Raw genomic sequence first — 18,100 nt, forward strand, 5'->3', positions numbered from 1 at the left:
TAAATAAGACCTAATATTCCTGAAGTTTTTGCCACTGACATAAATTCTAACAAAATACATGCACTTATTTTGTTGGTAAGATACTGTAATATGTGTCACAAAAATACATGAAAACCAAAAAATGTAATTCATTCACCGTCAAAAACAAGAAACTACTCATGTCCTTACACTGGTCTCTAATTCTCTTTCCTGGCACTGTGGTTCTTCATTTTCTCCTTCATCAGCCTCCTCATCTTCCTCCTCTGAGACAACAGAGTTGGAGACTATGACAGGAGTCCAGCGTAAACATTCTGGATCCACATCTACAGGTCGCAGATTCAACTGAAGCTTTGCCATGTGATCCTGGATAAGTTTTTCCCGGCGGATAATCACAAATCTAGAACCAGAGAAAAGTTTATAGCAACCACCAATATACAATATGTTCATAAAAATGAATGTCATCTTCAAAAACCCTGAAGATGACAATGATGGATGCTTCAAAACAACCTGTTTGGGAAGATGAAATATGGAAATATACCACCACAATGAGATAGCTAAGAAATATGAAGTTGCGCCTCACATTCCACTATAGCAATTAAGTTATTTTAACCACTTACTGACTCATATATCCCCTATCTGCAATCTCTTCTGTCCTCTTGAGCTCTTTCCTATTCTCCATTAATTTAGCTCAAATGCTTTTTAACTTAAAAAAATATTTTTAGCTGTAGATGGACATAATAACTTTATTTATTTACATTGTATGTGGTGCTGAGGATTGAACCCAATGCATCACAGGTGCTAGCACTCTAGCACTGAGCCCAACCCCAGACCCAAATGCCTCCTTTCTTTGTGACCTTTTCATGACTAATTTAGGCAATGGTGAACTATCTATCCTCCCTTCCAATACGCATTTCACTTTGTACCCTTTATATGGAAATTAATCATGGATATATTTTACTTAATGACATTGTTTCCAGAATTGTTGCTTTTTATAAGAGATCCCAATGCTAGAAGGTAAAAGATTCAGTGGCTTGTGTCCAAAAGTTAGAAAAAAAAGATGAAAAAACAGTTTTAAAAAAATATATACAGTTAAATACCACAGAAACCAAAATAATGAGGCAGCACCAAGTGTTTCACTTATATTAGTTATTGTTCTTTCATCAATAATCTGTGTGATCCAAAACTTATACCTTTTCATCTTTCAAAGGTGTTCAAAGGGATGTGATACTCACTGGTCACTACGGAAGTCCAGCATGCGTAGGTGGTGGAGTGTGGAAGTAATGTCTTGAGGGCAGATACCTGTCAACTTGCTTAACTTCTTAATGCTGATCTGTTTGTCATTTTGGTGATAAAGGCACTCCAATATTACACTTTTCCAATAAGCCATATAGGATAAACGACCTAGATCTGACAATGGTTTCTCTGGAGACCCTGCTTGGCCTTCACGCTTTGATAACAAATAACCTAAAGAAACCCCCAAATCACAAAGATGTCAGAGATCCTAAAAATGTCTGATTCACCAAAGTAGTAATTCTCTTTCTACAATCAAATCAAATATTATAGGCAATAATAATTTCAAAGGTAAATTCCTTGAAAAGCAGCGAACAACTTAGCAGAAATACTTGAAACTACTGTTTGCAGGGAGATTATACAATTTTCACATATTGGACATTAGGTTAATATTGTCTACAGTCACTATAAATCACTTTGTTAAAATAGTCAAGCTGTAAAAAATCAGAACTGAGACCACATTAATAAGATTATGGCAAGAACAGTTTTTATTATAATGGGCATGTTTTCTTTGGACCACTAGATGGCAGCTGGTATATCTGAATTGAGAAATATAAAAAGAATGCCTTAGTTTTGTGTAGTCCTAGTTAAGACTGTGGTTCTTCTATGAGTGAATTAGATGATAATTTCTCACTTCAAAAGCTCTCCTTATAATTCCTATCATTCTAATTCTCTGTGAATGTATGGTGCTATTACTCTTTCTGTCTAATGCATGACTCTCAAGAATTAAGGAAGGGGGGAAGCATAAATCTTAAGGCAAAGCATAAAAAATGAAGATGACCACAACAGATGTAGTTTTGTCATTAAAAATTTTTTTTTCAAAACAGTGTAAAGATGGTCATCTAGAAGAATCTATTATACTAGCAAAGTAAAACAAATACTATAATCATACAGATTTTGTATCTCAAAATATACTCAAGAAATGGTAATCACTATAAATAAAATATTTTCTCTAATTTTACTATTTAACAATATTTAATGTTCAATCATGACTCCTATTTCAAAGCAATATTACTATAAAATCAGAGTTTCACTTCTTACCAATCCAAAAAGGCCAAGAAAATATACCAAAAAACCCAAGAGCATATACTTCCAGTAAAATATTATTAGGAGTATAATTGAAAGTGTCAAAAAAGAAAGAAAGAAAGAAAGAAAGAAAGAAAGAAAGAAAGAAAGAAAGAAAGAAAGAAAGAAAGAAAGAAGTCCAATAGAACAACCTTAACTAGTCTGTGAGAATTAACTTCTCAAGACTGGAATCAAAATTAGTTTGAACCATTATGTCAGCATATACTCCTTTGAATACCATTTTATACCAGTGTCTGGAGGGAAATATTCCCTCAAATTAATATAACCATAAAAGTTAATGCAAAAACACAGTTAACTTTCTAAGCTACATTATCAATATGTAAAACAGAATGCAATTTCTACAATGACCTTTGAACTGTTTTCACTTTTAACTCAGATTACTTCCTGCATCATTCACTTTTTTAGGATTTTTAAACTTGTGTTGTAAATTTTTAACCAGTAGGTAAAATGTGTAACTAAAAAACACATACATTTTCTCAGATAATGGGGAAATGAAAAGGGGCAGTTGCTATACTTCTTTTTAGCACTGATTTAAATAGTTTTACAAGGTTTTCAGTACTGCTGTGAGTTCTTATTACTGCATAAACTAAGCTCCATTGTAAATGGAAAGGTAAAAATTAAAGATATTTGATACAGAACACATAAAATTATATTCAGTATTAGCTATTGAAAAATATTTTGTGTCCACCCAAAAGCAAAAAAACTTGTGGCTTTAAGTTTTTAAGACCTATACAAAAATATGACAAGAGATATTAGGAGCCCATATATCATTACAAATCTCTACTATCTATCTGGTCCACAGGAAAAGAAAATGAGAAAGTATGTTAATATAGTCCTTACTGAAATCGATGAGAAATCTGCCATAGCCCTTACGCTGGTATTGGGGAAGAATCATTATACAGGAAACGTTGTATTTCTGTTGGCAGTGCTTTTCCTGGTGGAGAGAAAAGAAGCCATGTTTTAAACAACAGGCTGGTAAAATGAATAGTAATGCTAATTATTAAGAAACAAAGACTAACAGTTAAAACCACTGCCCTGGTCCTTTGGAAATAGCAATGTACATGGGGGCAGGGGACACCCCACATCCCACTGGGAGAAGATAAGACAACTGAAGCCACTGCCATTCCCCACAAAGCAAACATCCCAGGAGAGTAAGAATATAATGATGCCATCCAACAACAACACCTGCAACTCAAAAACAGCACATCAATGCCTAAGATCAGCAAAGGAATCTGAGTCCCAAATAATCTGTAATGCTACAAAATGATGAATCAATGTAGCACTCTTCATCATTATTTTTACCCCACTCCCTATTAGTTATGGCTAACTTTACACAAAATAGTCCTGAATGTGTATACAAATACATTTTTATATATTAGTTAATGTATTATTAAATACATATTTAGCTAATGAAGTAGCCTTGGGAAACTCTTATAAAGCCAATACTTTGCACTAAACTGTTTTATACACTTAGTTTACCATGGGCTTGCTTATATACAAGTACATTTTTTTTTTAAATGCTGTTTGACTAGAATTTTTTTCCCCTAAAGGAATGGAAGATTAAGGAAAAAGAAAATATTCATTAATAAAAATGGTCCAATCTTATTCTTATGTCTATGCTTGAAAATTCAAATTAGGAAGAGAAGATTTAAGCTGAGAAAGAACTCAGAGAGGTAATGACTGTGTTTATTTCACAAGTACTATCTATTATCATCATGGGAATAGGAGTCATTTACCTCTTGCGTATTACCAGTAGTCATGTTCCTAAGAGAATATACTGTGTTGAATGTTACTAAGCATCTTCTAGTGGTTGGTAAGTTTCTGAATGCTCTTTCTATTTTCCTTCTCCAAAAGCTAATGATACCCTAGAAGGTGTTGCATCCTCCCATGTCTCCTACTGAGAATCAGCAGACTGCCCCAAATTTCCATAAGAATTCAAACATTTGAAGTTGACACAATACTTACTTTAGAAAAGTAGCCAACAAGGTGGCAGCCCTTGACATCATTCTGTGTTAGTACATAAAAAAGAAATGGCTCCACATCATAATAGAGTGTTTTGTGGTCAAGAAATAACTTTGCCAAGAGACACAGGTTTTGACAATAAATGGTACTCACGTTCCCATCAACCTAGAGGAAAAAAACAGGATAGAGTAATCAGCAGAATGTCACTTTAATCCTATAATAATATGCACCAGTTACAAGTATCTCTAGATATCTGTAGTATAGCCTAAGAGAAGCTGTCAGTGAGCAACACATACTAGAACTTGGAAACTACCCTTTGAAATGGCAGTATTATGACACTTGCTGTTTTAAGACAACAAAATATACAAAAACACCATTTCAACAAAGCAGAAATAGCTTCAATGGGAGGTAATGATCTAGTTTGCTGAGATTAATTACAGGAATACTTTGGATGGCAAAATTCATTTTCAAAAGTATTCAATTCAACAACAGAGCCAAATGTAACCTCTTCTAAAATACATGTATTAGGTAAATCATGATATAACTGACATCTATCTCTACCAGCAATTTAAGGAATGTGGTTTGACTCCCATGATCAGCTATACCCCCAAATAAAGCTGCATGAAGGAGTATAAATTATTGCTTCTCAGAAGCACCAAGCAGGTTTCTAGTTAAGACCCTAAAAAAGTGTCTTAGGTTGGCCAGGATAACCACATTAGTTCCCAAGACATTGTCTGGCATGCTAACTGAACTCTTCAACAATCTAATTAACTTACTATGACTTCTTTTAAAATATGTAACAATGCATACTTAAGTTGAGAAGCAATTTGATTTTGGGTAAACAGGACTATATTCCATATCTGATGTTCCTAACTCGCAAGATGAAGAGCTCCTTTATTAATCAACTAAAATAAAGTCTTAGGAAAGACCAAGAAAGTGAAAGTCTGAGTGGACCCAGGCAACCTAAAATTCTATTACTGTATTAATTAACAGGACTGATCATAACAAGTCCTCAATACCTGGCATTCACTGTATGATGCTGAGAATCAAGAACTTAAAGGTTACTATTAACAGCAACACAGACTCACAGATATAGCATTTGTCTTAACATGATGATCTTAAGATTTACGAATGTTTTTGGTGCATCTCTATAAGATATTCCTTTTAAATAAATAAATAGAAATCTTTTCATTTAAATGTTGTATTTCATAGATTCTAAGATGCATTTTTATCACATCTTACGTATGCAAAATTTGCATCTTCAAATACAGTTTAAAAATTATAATTAGCAATACAGTTTCCTTTATAGTGGCACTAAAATACTAAGATATATTATTACTGATACCTTTGATTAAATGAAATACCAAATAACTTATTTTGAGGTCAAGCTTATGAACTTGGTACCATTTGGGTTGGTCCAATTCTGCTTCTCACATAGCTAAATTATCCAACTCAGTAGTGAGTGAACAATAGTAAAAAAACATTGCCCTACCCCAAAGTCAACTTGTACAATTAGATGCAATATAGATGACACTTTTTGAAATGGACAGGAAAATAAGTACCAAAAATCTATCTTACCTCAAAGACAGAAATATTATTTTTTCGGTAAATCTCATTAGCAGGAGGATGAAACCAACCACATTTCTTCATATGCTGCTGTAGAATAGTTCTACTTTTCATATATTTTAGACAAAACTCACAAAGATACAATTTAGGCAACCTGTAAATAATAATTTAAAAAGACAGGGCTTTATATTTTACAGATCTTCAAACTTTCATAACTCTTCACTTTATTGTCTCATTACTAAGCAGTTACAAAAGCAGAAAATGTATCATTATCCCCTTTAAAAACAAAGAAGGAAGGCAGGAAAGAAGGACAGAGGAAAAGGAAAGGGAGAGGAAGGAAAGAAATCAAAACTTAAATTGATTTAGATAATAGCAGTCAATTAATTAACAGCAGGAGGACAAAGATGAGAAAACAAGATATCTAGTTCAGTGTTCTTTCAGTCTTTAAGTTACTTGATATGAAAATCTCACATTCTTTCCTCCTTAAGAATCTCTAATAAGCAAAATAAAGTCTATCTTCCAAACACACAAATAAGTGAAGATAGTTTTGTTGATCTATAGATTTTTTCTTCCTTTGTCATTTATTTCTTCATTAATCCATTATTTGGGGAATTAAATATTTCTTGAATGCTTATCACTTATGAGGCCTTGTGGAGGTACACGAGGTGTATGTATAGTGGTGAGTAAAATGGACACATAGTGTATACTCTAAAAATACTCTGTAAATGTTTTTAAGTATAAAATTATAATACTGAATATGTTTTGGCAAAGTGGGACATACTATACTACCTCTCTTCTACTTTCTACCACTAAAGTTCTGGCTCTCTCCCTGGTTAAGTTACTATATGAAATTGTGTAAGTCAAAAGTCTATCATTCAACAAGTAAAATAAAGGCTCACATTATTCTTTTAGGTGTCCTCAGTTGTTAGTTTATATTTATTCAATAGACTTGCTATTTAGTAGTAGTTTAACAGAACCCCTTCCTTAATAATATTCCTTTATTAGGAGCTTGGCAATAAAGTGATTAGAACAATTTATAAGATAATAACAGGCACATACCCTACATTTTTTTAAAAAATTAGTGGCCTTGACACCCATGTAGCCTGAATTCACAATGCCAAAAGTTTCTTCTGGTATAAAATATATACCCCATGTATCCTCAGCTCAAAGTTGGTTTCCCTACATCCTGATCTATTATCCACAACTGTTGAATCTTGATAACCTGAGACCGACACCATCATTAAAAACTATTATGTGCAAACATACTAGCTAGTAAAATGACAAAATGTGCAATTCAAATAAATTACTATATCTTGTCTCATATTTTAAGAACAGAGATGGAAGAAAATTTTTAAATCTCATTAATTTAATCACCATCAGTTCAGTTAGGCTTAAAAGATTACCTTAGAATTAAATATTTGCTAAGTAGATTAATATACACAAAAAATGTCTGATTTATTAAAGTGTGAAGACCACAAATATTTTTTCAAGTTCCCACTTTGGAAGCAGCATTTGTAGCATAATTATAATTTATCTGAAAACACCTAACATTCTACTAAAGCCTTTCCTGAGGTATATTTATGGCATACAGTCCTGTATGCACTAAGCATTTCATGCTCATATAAGGATGGAAAAGGCCATGTGATTATCTTTCCTTCTCCCTAGAAGACTTGCAATGTGCACTAATTCTTCCCATATAACCTTATGTCTTGTTTTATTTAAAACTGCCATTCTACATACTGAAAGCTCCCAAGAAACTGTTATGGTATAAAATTTGTCTATAATATGAATATTATTTTCTAAAATCTAATAGTAACTACACCAACATAACCTGAAGTCATATCATTAATACAAAAATCATTCCAAAATATTGAGTGCAACAAATAATGACTAACATTATAAAGTCAAGAAGCAAGAGCCAAGAGTATGGAAAAGAAACATGTCCTAGGCTATTTTGCTTATTTTCTTTGCATCCTGCTCCAAACCCCACCAAATCAAAGGAGAAATAGCAGTAAGCTAAAATAGCCTTTTCCTTCTTTACCACCAGAGCTACAAATCTAGAAATGAAACGGCTTCAGTTATAAACCTCATCATCCAATGTGGGCACTAAATGTATTATCTAAATCTTGGGCTGGGATTGTGGCTCAGAGGTAGAGGGCTCGCCAGCACAGACGGGACCGGGTTTGATCCTCAGCACCACATTAAAAAAATAAATAAATAAAGGCATTGTGTTGTGTCCATCTATACCTAAAAAGTAAATATTAATTTAAAAAAAAAGAATAATGGGTTTAAATCTTAAAGGTGACCCACAACCATCAAACTGTCTTTGTGAATGTCTGAATTTGGAAGATTCTTAAAAGGAAGGTGGACAAATGGCACTCCCCCAACTATCCACTATTTACCTTTAATTATCTGTGCTAAAAAACAATTTAAAATTGTCAGAAGATGAAAATACAGAAGTAACACTACTATACTTGAGTAAAAAGTTTTCATTTTGAGAGCTAAATATCACAATTAAATATTTCCTAAAATGTTAATCTGAGAAACCTAAGCATAATGCTGTGTTTTAAAAAAATATTAAAAAGAAAATTAGAAGGAAAAAAAAAACAGTGTCAGACTACCTAAGTTTTCCATATTACAGTAAAGATGAATGCTAACTTTTTCATCCAATCCAACTGTTACATCTCTGTACAGAGAGAAGAAAATACAGTACAATTTATGCTAATTAGCTACATTTGAGTCATTTCACAATGTCTGTAATACTTAGACACTGTATTGTACGTGATAACATATAATTTCATCTGTCAAGTAAAAAGGCAATAAATATTCAACAAATGCTACTTTTCAGGAAATATTTATAAAACAAACGAAAGTACAATTTATTCCCGATGGTCTGTGAGAAAAGGCCTTTTTTTTTTAAAGTTTTAATAGTAACCAGGTTGCTCAAGAAAACACTGAAAAAAATGAAATCTCTAAGAAAATTACTGCTAAGTCTCATCTGCTAAATTGAGTCCATGCCATACATTAGAATTGTAAGATATAGAACATTTTAATAATTAAAATCTCTAGTAAACCTTATTAAATGAAAAACAATAAAGTAAAAGCAAGTGTTAACATCTACTTTATTCCAAAATATTTCTTGCTGAAAATACTTTTAAAGTCCCTGATTTTATCAGAATCAAGCCCATTTGGATGACGCTTTTTAATCTAAAGGGAATGGCCTGAAAAAATTGGAAAAACAAAACTTTCTTTTAGTAAAATATAAATATCTGCAGTTCTTACATTGGGAAAATATATTCTATACAAAGAACATTAAACTACATGAAATGAAATGCAGTTATAAAGATTTTGTATACTCCTAGCCCTAGAGAATTCTAGTGGGGGCTGCTTTTGGTGATCCTCCTGCTGATAGTACCTACATATTTTTTTGCTCAGCTTCATCAATGTGATGATACCCCAGCTTGTAAAATCAGGATTAGGCTGCAGCTATATGTAATCCCCTTACTTCTAGAATAATACATATTTTCCTTCTGGGAGTTTCTAGAATAACTGTGGCTTTTAAACACTGCCCAAGATAGTAGCAGTCTGTGTGGTCTTCATAATTGACAACCTGTAGTGAAACTCTAATATAACAAAAATTACACCAAATATTACTTAAATCAAAAATTAAGGTACAAGCCAAGTGAGCCCAATCTAGATTAACATGATTCATACAGTTCCACACAAGTGGCTGAAGATATGGCTATGTGGGAAGAGAGAAGTGGGCTTAAATCCTAGTTCTGTCACTTACAAACCATAATTTCTCAAATATGACTGCTGGACTCTTGTCTTCTCTGAATACAGAAATATTCCCCTCACAAAATTATTGCAAAGATGTTCAATTCAATGAATTGTAATTACAGCTGTAATTATTCATTATTAATTTTGTTTTCCTTTCATCCGTTTTACTTCATTTAATAGCCAAAGACAGTAAGGATTCTGTGTGGTTTCTTCCTCAGTAACTGGGATTATGGAAAAAAAAAAAAACCTGGTTCTACTGACAATTTCATAATCTATGCATCAAGTCAACTCAGGTAGAAAATCAAAGAAACTTCCTAAGCAACTTTATTATATGGGAATCTGCCTTGTCGAGACCTTGAAATAATCTCATAGCAAAAAGTTATTCTCAAGCTAAACTCTCAACAATTCAGAATAGGGTACCTGCTAATGACAATTTCTTTTGCCTTGAGCCTATCTGTCATGTTTTCAATGGTAAAGTAGAGGTCTCCAAACTTTTCTGCTTTGTGCATCAAATGGCCCTGATGGAGAAAACTCTTGTTTTATATCCTTCAATGTCATAGACTTAACTAGACTAATGGAAATAAAATAGAATTGTTGCTTCATTACCATTATTTTTAAAGCCAGGGATTAATTTACTTAATACACAATGCACATACAAATATTTGGATATTATGGGAAACTCTCTCAGGCATAATCTTGTTTCCCTAAAAATTTTTCTTCAGGTGAGCTATTCTTTTTTGTTTCTTCAAATTGCCCTGTTTTTGTAGGCCTTGGGATTTAAACTTTTAAAATGTGTTTATAACCTTTAGCAATAAGAAAATAATTTAGTACAGAATAATAAGTAGGTATTAAAAAATTAAGGATAGAGCTTTATTATTTGGGACATACAAGATCTCTGAACATTTCAGTTAGCTCAAGTTTAAAAGAACTAGGAAGCAAATGCATTTAGATAGATATAGGTAGTTTTTAAAAAAATACAGAAGCAAGAAAATACATTAAAAAAATTCATAATTACTAAAGATGCTAATGAATTACTATATTCTAATGGAAAATTGAAGGCACCACAATGGATAAGAAAATGTATAGGAAATGTCCAAAACTCTACTTTAAGAAAGCTGAATTTTAGGGGCTGGTGTTGTGGCTCAGCAGAACACTTGTGTGCCAGAACATTTGCCTCACATGTGTGAGGCTCAGGGTTCGATCCTTAATACCTCATAAAAATAAATAAAATAAAGGTATTGTGTCTTATTTACAACTAAAAAATTTTTTAAAAAAAGAAAGCAGAATTTCATACTTCCTATCCTATTTCTGCCTTCTATTAATGAGTTTTATGATACTTTTTTGGTTACTTATTTTCTGCTGGTAACATTTACCACTTTGCTGGTAAGCAGGTCCCTCACATTAATTTCTAGTGACACTCTCACAGAAAAAAAGGCAACAATTTCAACAAATTCTTTTAATATCTTAAAAAACAACAGTTCATAGTTCCATTCTCATCATCTCTTGAAAAGCAAGTGCTAATGTTGGCACTCTGTTTCTATTTCTCCACTGAGTAGAAGAGATAATCTATCTGTACTACAACCCCTGACTTTCTTCTCTAAGTTGAGTGCTCCTCTGATGTGGACAGCTTATGAACAGCTCACTTTAAAGTAATAATATGATTTACTTGACAAATAAATTAATTTCTCAGCATACTTCTTCTTGATCACACAAGAGAACCCGGCTATACAAAACTCCCAAGAAATGAGTCACCTTGAATACCAGAGTTCTGAAGGGTAGCTGAAGAAGTTTCCCGCTTTCTTCTAACATACATAATTTAACCTTCTCTGAACAAATTCAAATTATTATTCCATGATATGGAGTACTAACTTAAAGATAATACCACAGTCTACGAATCAGCTGTTTAGGGTCAACTAATCCTACAGTATGGTTCCCAAATGTGTTTGATGAGCTTGTTAGTTTGTCAAGTTTTGTTTTTGTCTCTTTTTTTTTGTTGTTACTTCACTGAAGTTAGGGTCTATAATAGCACTGCTGCTTCTAGTTTTCTATTTCTGCTATAGACTTGGAACCACATTGGCAAGTTATTATATTATATGGAAAGAAAAAATTAAAAGACACTTTTAGTGGCAGACAATTTTAACAACTCTTTGGATCTATTTTCAGCTTCTTGGAAATAATCCATGTTATAGTTTTTACATATTATAAAACTCAAAGTATATGTTGTTGTAGTTTAACCCACAAAGCACCATAACTTATTATTCCTTACAACACCTGCTAACTGGGAGACTGTAGAATGCATAAGTAGTTCAAAGACTGGGAAGCATTAATGTGACTGCTATGCAACAAATGATAAACTAGTGTTTAACTTTTATTGCATCTTTTTCTCTCTTTTCATTTCAACCCTAAAGGAAAAATACAATTGACATTATTGAGCACTTAACATATAATTGATATTATAAAACAATTAAAGTGATTTACATGTTTTAACTCATTTAATGTTCACAATAACACTATGATTTAAGTACTGTTAGTATCTCCACTTTACAGATGAGGAAACTGACACAGAGTAGTTGAGTGGCTTCTAAGGTTGCACTGTTTATAAACGTCAAGCTAAGTCATGAAATAAATATGGCTCTACCATGCACGTTACTTCCCAAAAAGCTTCAGAGTGGGCAATTTCTATATCTAGAAATCCAAGCTATCTATTTTATATATAATTTTGTCCTATTCCACTTGTCCAATTTTGCCTGGGAAAACATACTATCGACAAAGTTTGTTAAATTATAAAAATTTAGATCAAAACTACAAGTGAAACTTTATATATATGTAAAATTCTTTCTTGTTAAAAAAAGAAAGAAAAAGAAAAAAACTAGTGTCAAGATATAGCTCAGTTAGTAGAGTGCTTGCCTTGCATGCACAAGGCCATGGGTTCAATCCCCAGCACCACACACACACACACACACACACACACACACAAAATAAAGCAAATTTCTCTTAAAGAAAAAACATTCCTCTTTCATTCTGCCCCATGCCTAAGATTTCTAATTTTAAACAATAGCTTTTGGAAAAGTTACAGAAAAGAAAATCTAAAAGCCAGTCAGGATTAAGTGATTGCCAAAGAATGCTACAGTTATGGACATTTTTAAAAGCCCCAGTTTCTTCAAATGTAAAAAATGAACTAAACTAGAACACTTTAGTCTCCCTTCTACTTCTAGAGTCCTATGAAACTAAAAAGAAACTAAAGGATCTCTCAAAACATACCTTGAGTATTCTTGAGGATATGGAGAGGAATACCAGGTGTGAATTTCATACTTCCCAAATTCAATGACAGAGGGGCAGCGGACTTGTGGATCAGGGGGACCAGTCACTCCAACTTTCTGTTCAGTCAAGAATACATTACAAAAGTTAGCTAAATCAGATACACTGACATAATAACAAACAAACAAAAATCTGAATCTAAATCTCTTCTTAGGATTTTTCTATTAGGAAGGAAAAAAAAAGAAAAGCTAACAAATTTTAATATAAGTTGTTTTTAAACAGAATATCCAAAGAATAAAAAGGCTAATAAATATCTTGGAACTAAATGTAGTTGGTATTACTGCATTTTCTAATTTAAAAATACTGAGAATACTTTCTTCCGACTAAACTTACTCCCTTAATGACTTCTTATTAAAAAGAAACTGCTAGCATTTAAGGATACAAGATAAAGAACAGAGTGCTTGCCTCACATGCACAAGACCCTGGGTTCAATCCCCAGCACTGAAAAAAAAAAAAAAATCAAGATAAAGAATAATTTAAGGTGGTGCTTCATATTTGCCTCAGCTGAACACAATGAAAATGAACTACTGAATGTGTTAAGTACACAATGAAAAGAAAGACTTTCTGATTGGGAGAGTAAATATCTAAGAACAATATAAAAAGAATATGATAAAACAATTATCAAGAGTATTCATTTCATAGCACACCTAAAATTCCCTTCCTTAGTAGCTCTGCACAGATCTGATCCAAGAAAAATATACTTTACTATACACAAGCTATTCCTTTTTTTCTGCCCACTTTTTATAATGAAACTTATCTCATGCTTCCCCCAAGTCCTGTAATAATCTAAATAATTATACTATCCAAGAAAAAACTGAATTGCTTGACTTCTAAACCAGAAATTCAAATACAAGACATTGTTCAAGACAATAAAATCCAGTTTTTTAAAACCTTAAATTCAAGAGCAACTTGATTTTCTGTACAATGAACCTAGCAAAAGACTCATATATACATATGATATGCACACACATATGTATGCTTATCACAGATGCTTTTATAACAAAAATAAAAAGATTTAAAAAATTTTTTTTATTTATATAAATTCATTTATAAGAAAGAAGCCACTTCACCACAACTCAAATTTGAGAACTCTCTCTGCTTTACTTAACAATTTGCTCTTATAAAAGGCCAAGGGATTTATCTCAGGTTTCTTACTGGAAAACTGCCAAGTGAGACCTCAAGCTGTTCCTCAAACACCTCAAAACAAAAGACAACCATTTTCATGTATAACCAGACAAATGAGAAGTTGTTCTCCATTTATGTATGATGTGTCAAAATGCATTCTACTATCATGTATAACTAATTAGAACAAATTTTTTAAAGAGACAACCATCATCTATTTAGATAAGTAGTGTTGTAACAGCAGCAAGTACTGGAGCTCTTCCAAATGCAAAAACTATATAGAAATAAGATAAAAATAAGATTTCTTTCATTTCTCAAAATCCAAAACAGAACTTTGTTAAAAAAGGGTTTTAAAAGGCTCTTCTTTAAACCATATTCCAGAATCAAGTATTTTAATTCATAAAGTAGGATATTTTCACCCATTTACACAGCTCAAAATAAGAATAGTAGTACAGGAAAAATAGTTTCAAATACCAGAAAACAAATTTAACTTTTTGAGGCAAGGATCAAACAGGAGGTACAAAACCTGAAAACATGCACCTGCTGTGGCACTGCCTGTTGTTTGAGAGCTTTCCCATCAGCTGCCCATCGCTCTTCCAGGCGGATGCCCAGTGTGAAAGTGGATATCCAGTTCCAGTATAATTGTTTGCACATCACCACAAGTAAGAATGTGTAGAGAAGCAGACTTGTAGCAGACTCCCCCTCTATCCACCTATCTTCACCTTTGTGCTGTGAAATGCTCTGGCACATCTGCTCATGCGTGTGTCCTCCACCACTCCCAATTCCCTCATGCAAACCTCCAGAGCAAAAGGGTTTCCATTCACTAAGGTTTAGAAGTTAATAAGGCTCTACACAGGGAGGAAGCAAATGCTGCATCTAAACCACTCATTAACCCAGTCCCTGCTAAAATCAAATTGTCACATATGAAATTACTACAAGATCATTTTTGAGAGGGTATTTTAAAATTTCAGCCAAAATACTCTTATATTAAGCAACTTTCTAAAGTGCATATATCTAGTATAATCAAGAGCACAAAATATATATTTATAAATTTTTAGTCAAGTTCTATCACTTCATGACCTTCTCATTTGAATATGCCATATTCTTTGAAAGATGACCTATATCCTGGGCCAGAATTGATCTTTTAATCTAAAATAACTAAAGAGAACATCAGATGCACTAGTAATTGTCTGTAACCAAAGAAAACTTTAAACATATCTATTTCTAAATAATGAAACTTTTATTACTAGCAGTTTATAAGTAGAGATTATTCTTCTACAAAAACTCAGCTTCCATTAAATGGCTTATCTAAGGGCTGCTGGGGGTTGTGGCTCAGCAGTAGCACACTTGCCTAGCATGTATGAGGCACTGGGTTCAATCCTCGACACCACATAAAAAAAAAAAAGCAAACAAAATAAAGATATTGTGTCCATTTATAACTAAAAATATTTTTTAAATGGCTTATCTAAGCCCAACTTTTAATACAGCCTGCTTCCACAGTACTCTGGATCTGATATAAACAACAAATTTATGTAAATATTGCCCTGTACCCTTCCCCTGTCTCTCCACTCATACAGCTCTCCCTAGACCTACAGTCCCTTTCCACTCCCTAAGGGAGTGACATTTTGAAGTGAGAATAAAGGGTGGGACTGTTCCCTTATCAACATAAGATGAAAACATGGAGAGAAGAAATGGCTTTCTGGTATTTGAATTCGTTTCCTATAGAAATATTATAATAAGCAACCTCATTCATTAGGGTTAAAAGTTTACATGATGAAAGAGGTATGTAAGAATGAGTTCACGTGCTCCAAACTAGAGAGAACACAAACTAAAGGAAAGGAGAATCAGCATTCATGGAACACCTATGGTGCCATACTCTGAGCTTCTACTGTTGCCTTCACTTAATCCCCACAATCCATTCCTCAAAATAGGGGAAAGCCAACCCACTTTACAGATGAAAAAAACAAGGCTCAGAGAGATTAAGGAGGCAAAAAACACCAGGGTAAGAACAGTAAGAATGAAGCATAAAGACCTTTCATGGCTAGAAGTGAGGGAAATAGAGTTTAGCACTCAATTGTTTTTAATTCCAAAATCTGTGTGCATTGTGCTTTTTAAAAATAAGAACTCAGTTTTCCAAAGACAGGAAGCTACAAACCTACAACCTCTCATCTAGAATGTTTTAGAATTCTGCATTTTTCTGATTTGAGAGAAGTATTTGAAGTATTTAAAGTATATACACTTATACTAAAATCAACAGCCCAGGCAGATTTGGAGCAACACTCTATAATCAGACACATTAATATTTCTTCAGCAAAATACATGAGTATTCACAATAACTAGAGTATATAAAGGACTTAAACAGTCTCCTATCAGTTCAGATCATGTTTTGCCAATAACTGAGTTTAAGTAAAGTAAGACTTACTGTAGAATGGGTTAATTTAACAAAACAAAACAAAAACAAACATTTTTTCCCCGTTAGTCAGGTGTGGTTGTAGTGCACCTAAAGTACCAACAGTTCAAGAGTAGATGGTAGGATTCCAAGTTGGAGGCCAGCCTGAACAAGTTAACAAGAGCTATGGTATAGAGTGCTTGCACACATGTGCAAGGCCCTGGCCTAGGTTCAATCCCCAGTACTGGGTGTAAAAAAACAGAAATTTTTTTTGTCTCATCCTTCCAAGAAGATGTATAGATGGATATAAGCATTTGAAAAGACATTCATCATCACTAAACATTAGGAAAATAAAAATCACAATATGATACCTAATTCACATCCACTAGGATGGTCATCATTTTGAAAAACGAACAAAAACCACCAGAAAATAACCAGTTTGGTAAGGATGTAGAGAAATTAGAACCCTGTCCCTCTGCTGGTGGACATCTAAAATTAGACAGAATTACCATGTGATACAGAAAGTCCACTTACCCCCTAGAATTGAAAGCAGGTACTCAAACAGATATTTGTATACCAATGCTCATAGTAATGTTGAGTGCAAACAAACCAGGGGTTCATTAACAGATCAATAGATAAACAAAATGTGGTATATATCTACAATGGAGTATTTTTCAGCCTTAAGGAAGACACCTCTGCTTAACAACATTATGCTAGGTGAATTAAGCCAGATACACAAGGACAAAGATTATTTAAATCCACTTATATAAGGCAACTAGAGTAGTCAAATTAATAAAGACAGAAAATAGAACCAGTAGTTGCCAAGAGTCAGGGAGGGTGTATACTGACAAATACTAAAAAGTCCTGGAGACAGATGATGATATTATAGGTGTATAACAACATATACATATTTAATGCAATTGAACAAGACACTCAAAAATGGCTAAAATGGTGAATTTTATATTATGTGTATTTTACCACAATTTTTTTAAAGCTTTCTAGGATTCTTTGGATTTCAGAATTGTGGATACAGGGTTTGGCCTATCTAAAGAGTGATATGATACTCAACTAAGCCATAAATGCTCATAGACTCTGAACTATTTCCCATCGCTCTCTTCTCGTAAACCTTTTTTCTAGACTCAGACATCCCTTTTCCATCTTTGCTAGTTCTTTTACCAATAAATATTGACAAAATCTAAGATTCTGTTCTTAGCCCTCTCATCTTGTTCCACCTTTTCCCACAGGACCTATAATCCAGTGATCCTACAAGCTTTCATTCTCCTCATGCCCTTCTTTTTTTTAATCCAACCTAGAGTCTAACATCTTTATTGTAACTCACATCTTTGCATATATTCATAATGTCCTGCCTCTTTCCTGATTAAACATCAAAACCAAACCCTTGTTAAATTCAATTCTCCCCATTATCTGTCATCCTAAAATTTTGAACATAGTTGGAGAAAAGCAAAGAATCATCCTAACTAGTCTCAATTTATAAATCATAATAATTAACCTCAAAAGGACACTTAATGCTTTAGTACCCCATTTATTCTCCCATTCTCCTAAAAGATAATTTCATATTTCTTTCTGTCTCCTGAAGATACCTCTTAC

General features: G+C 33.1%; 1 protein-coding gene across 4 annotated transcripts in view; it reads right to left on the reverse strand.

The window, feature by feature from the left end:
* Positions 1 to 18,100, reverse strand: part of KAT6A (lysine acetyltransferase 6A) — a 102,696-nt gene that overhangs the window by 12,050 nt on the left and 72,546 nt on the right. For all 4 annotated transcript variants that reach the window (XM_081269743.1, XM_081269740.1, XM_081269742.1 and 1 more), the window contains 6 exons: positions 12,925 to 13,040; positions 5,896 to 6,037; positions 4,321 to 4,482; positions 3,196 to 3,289; positions 1,212 to 1,443; positions 169 to 376 (listed from right to left, as the gene is read on the reverse strand). In XM_081269743.1, coding sequence (XP_081125869.1) covers positions 169 to 376; positions 1,212 to 1,443; positions 3,196 to 3,289; positions 4,321 to 4,482; positions 5,896 to 6,037; positions 12,925 to 13,040 — 954 coding nt within the window. The remainder of the gene's footprint in view (positions 1 to 168; positions 377 to 1,211; positions 1,444 to 3,195; positions 3,290 to 4,320; positions 4,483 to 5,895; positions 6,038 to 12,924; positions 13,041 to 18,100) is intronic.

Source organism: Spermophilus citellus (genome assembly GCF_964194105.1).
Source record: "Spermophilus citellus genome assembly, chromosome: 16".
NCBI lineage: Eukaryota > Metazoa > Chordata > Mammalia > Rodentia > Sciuridae > Spermophilus > Spermophilus citellus.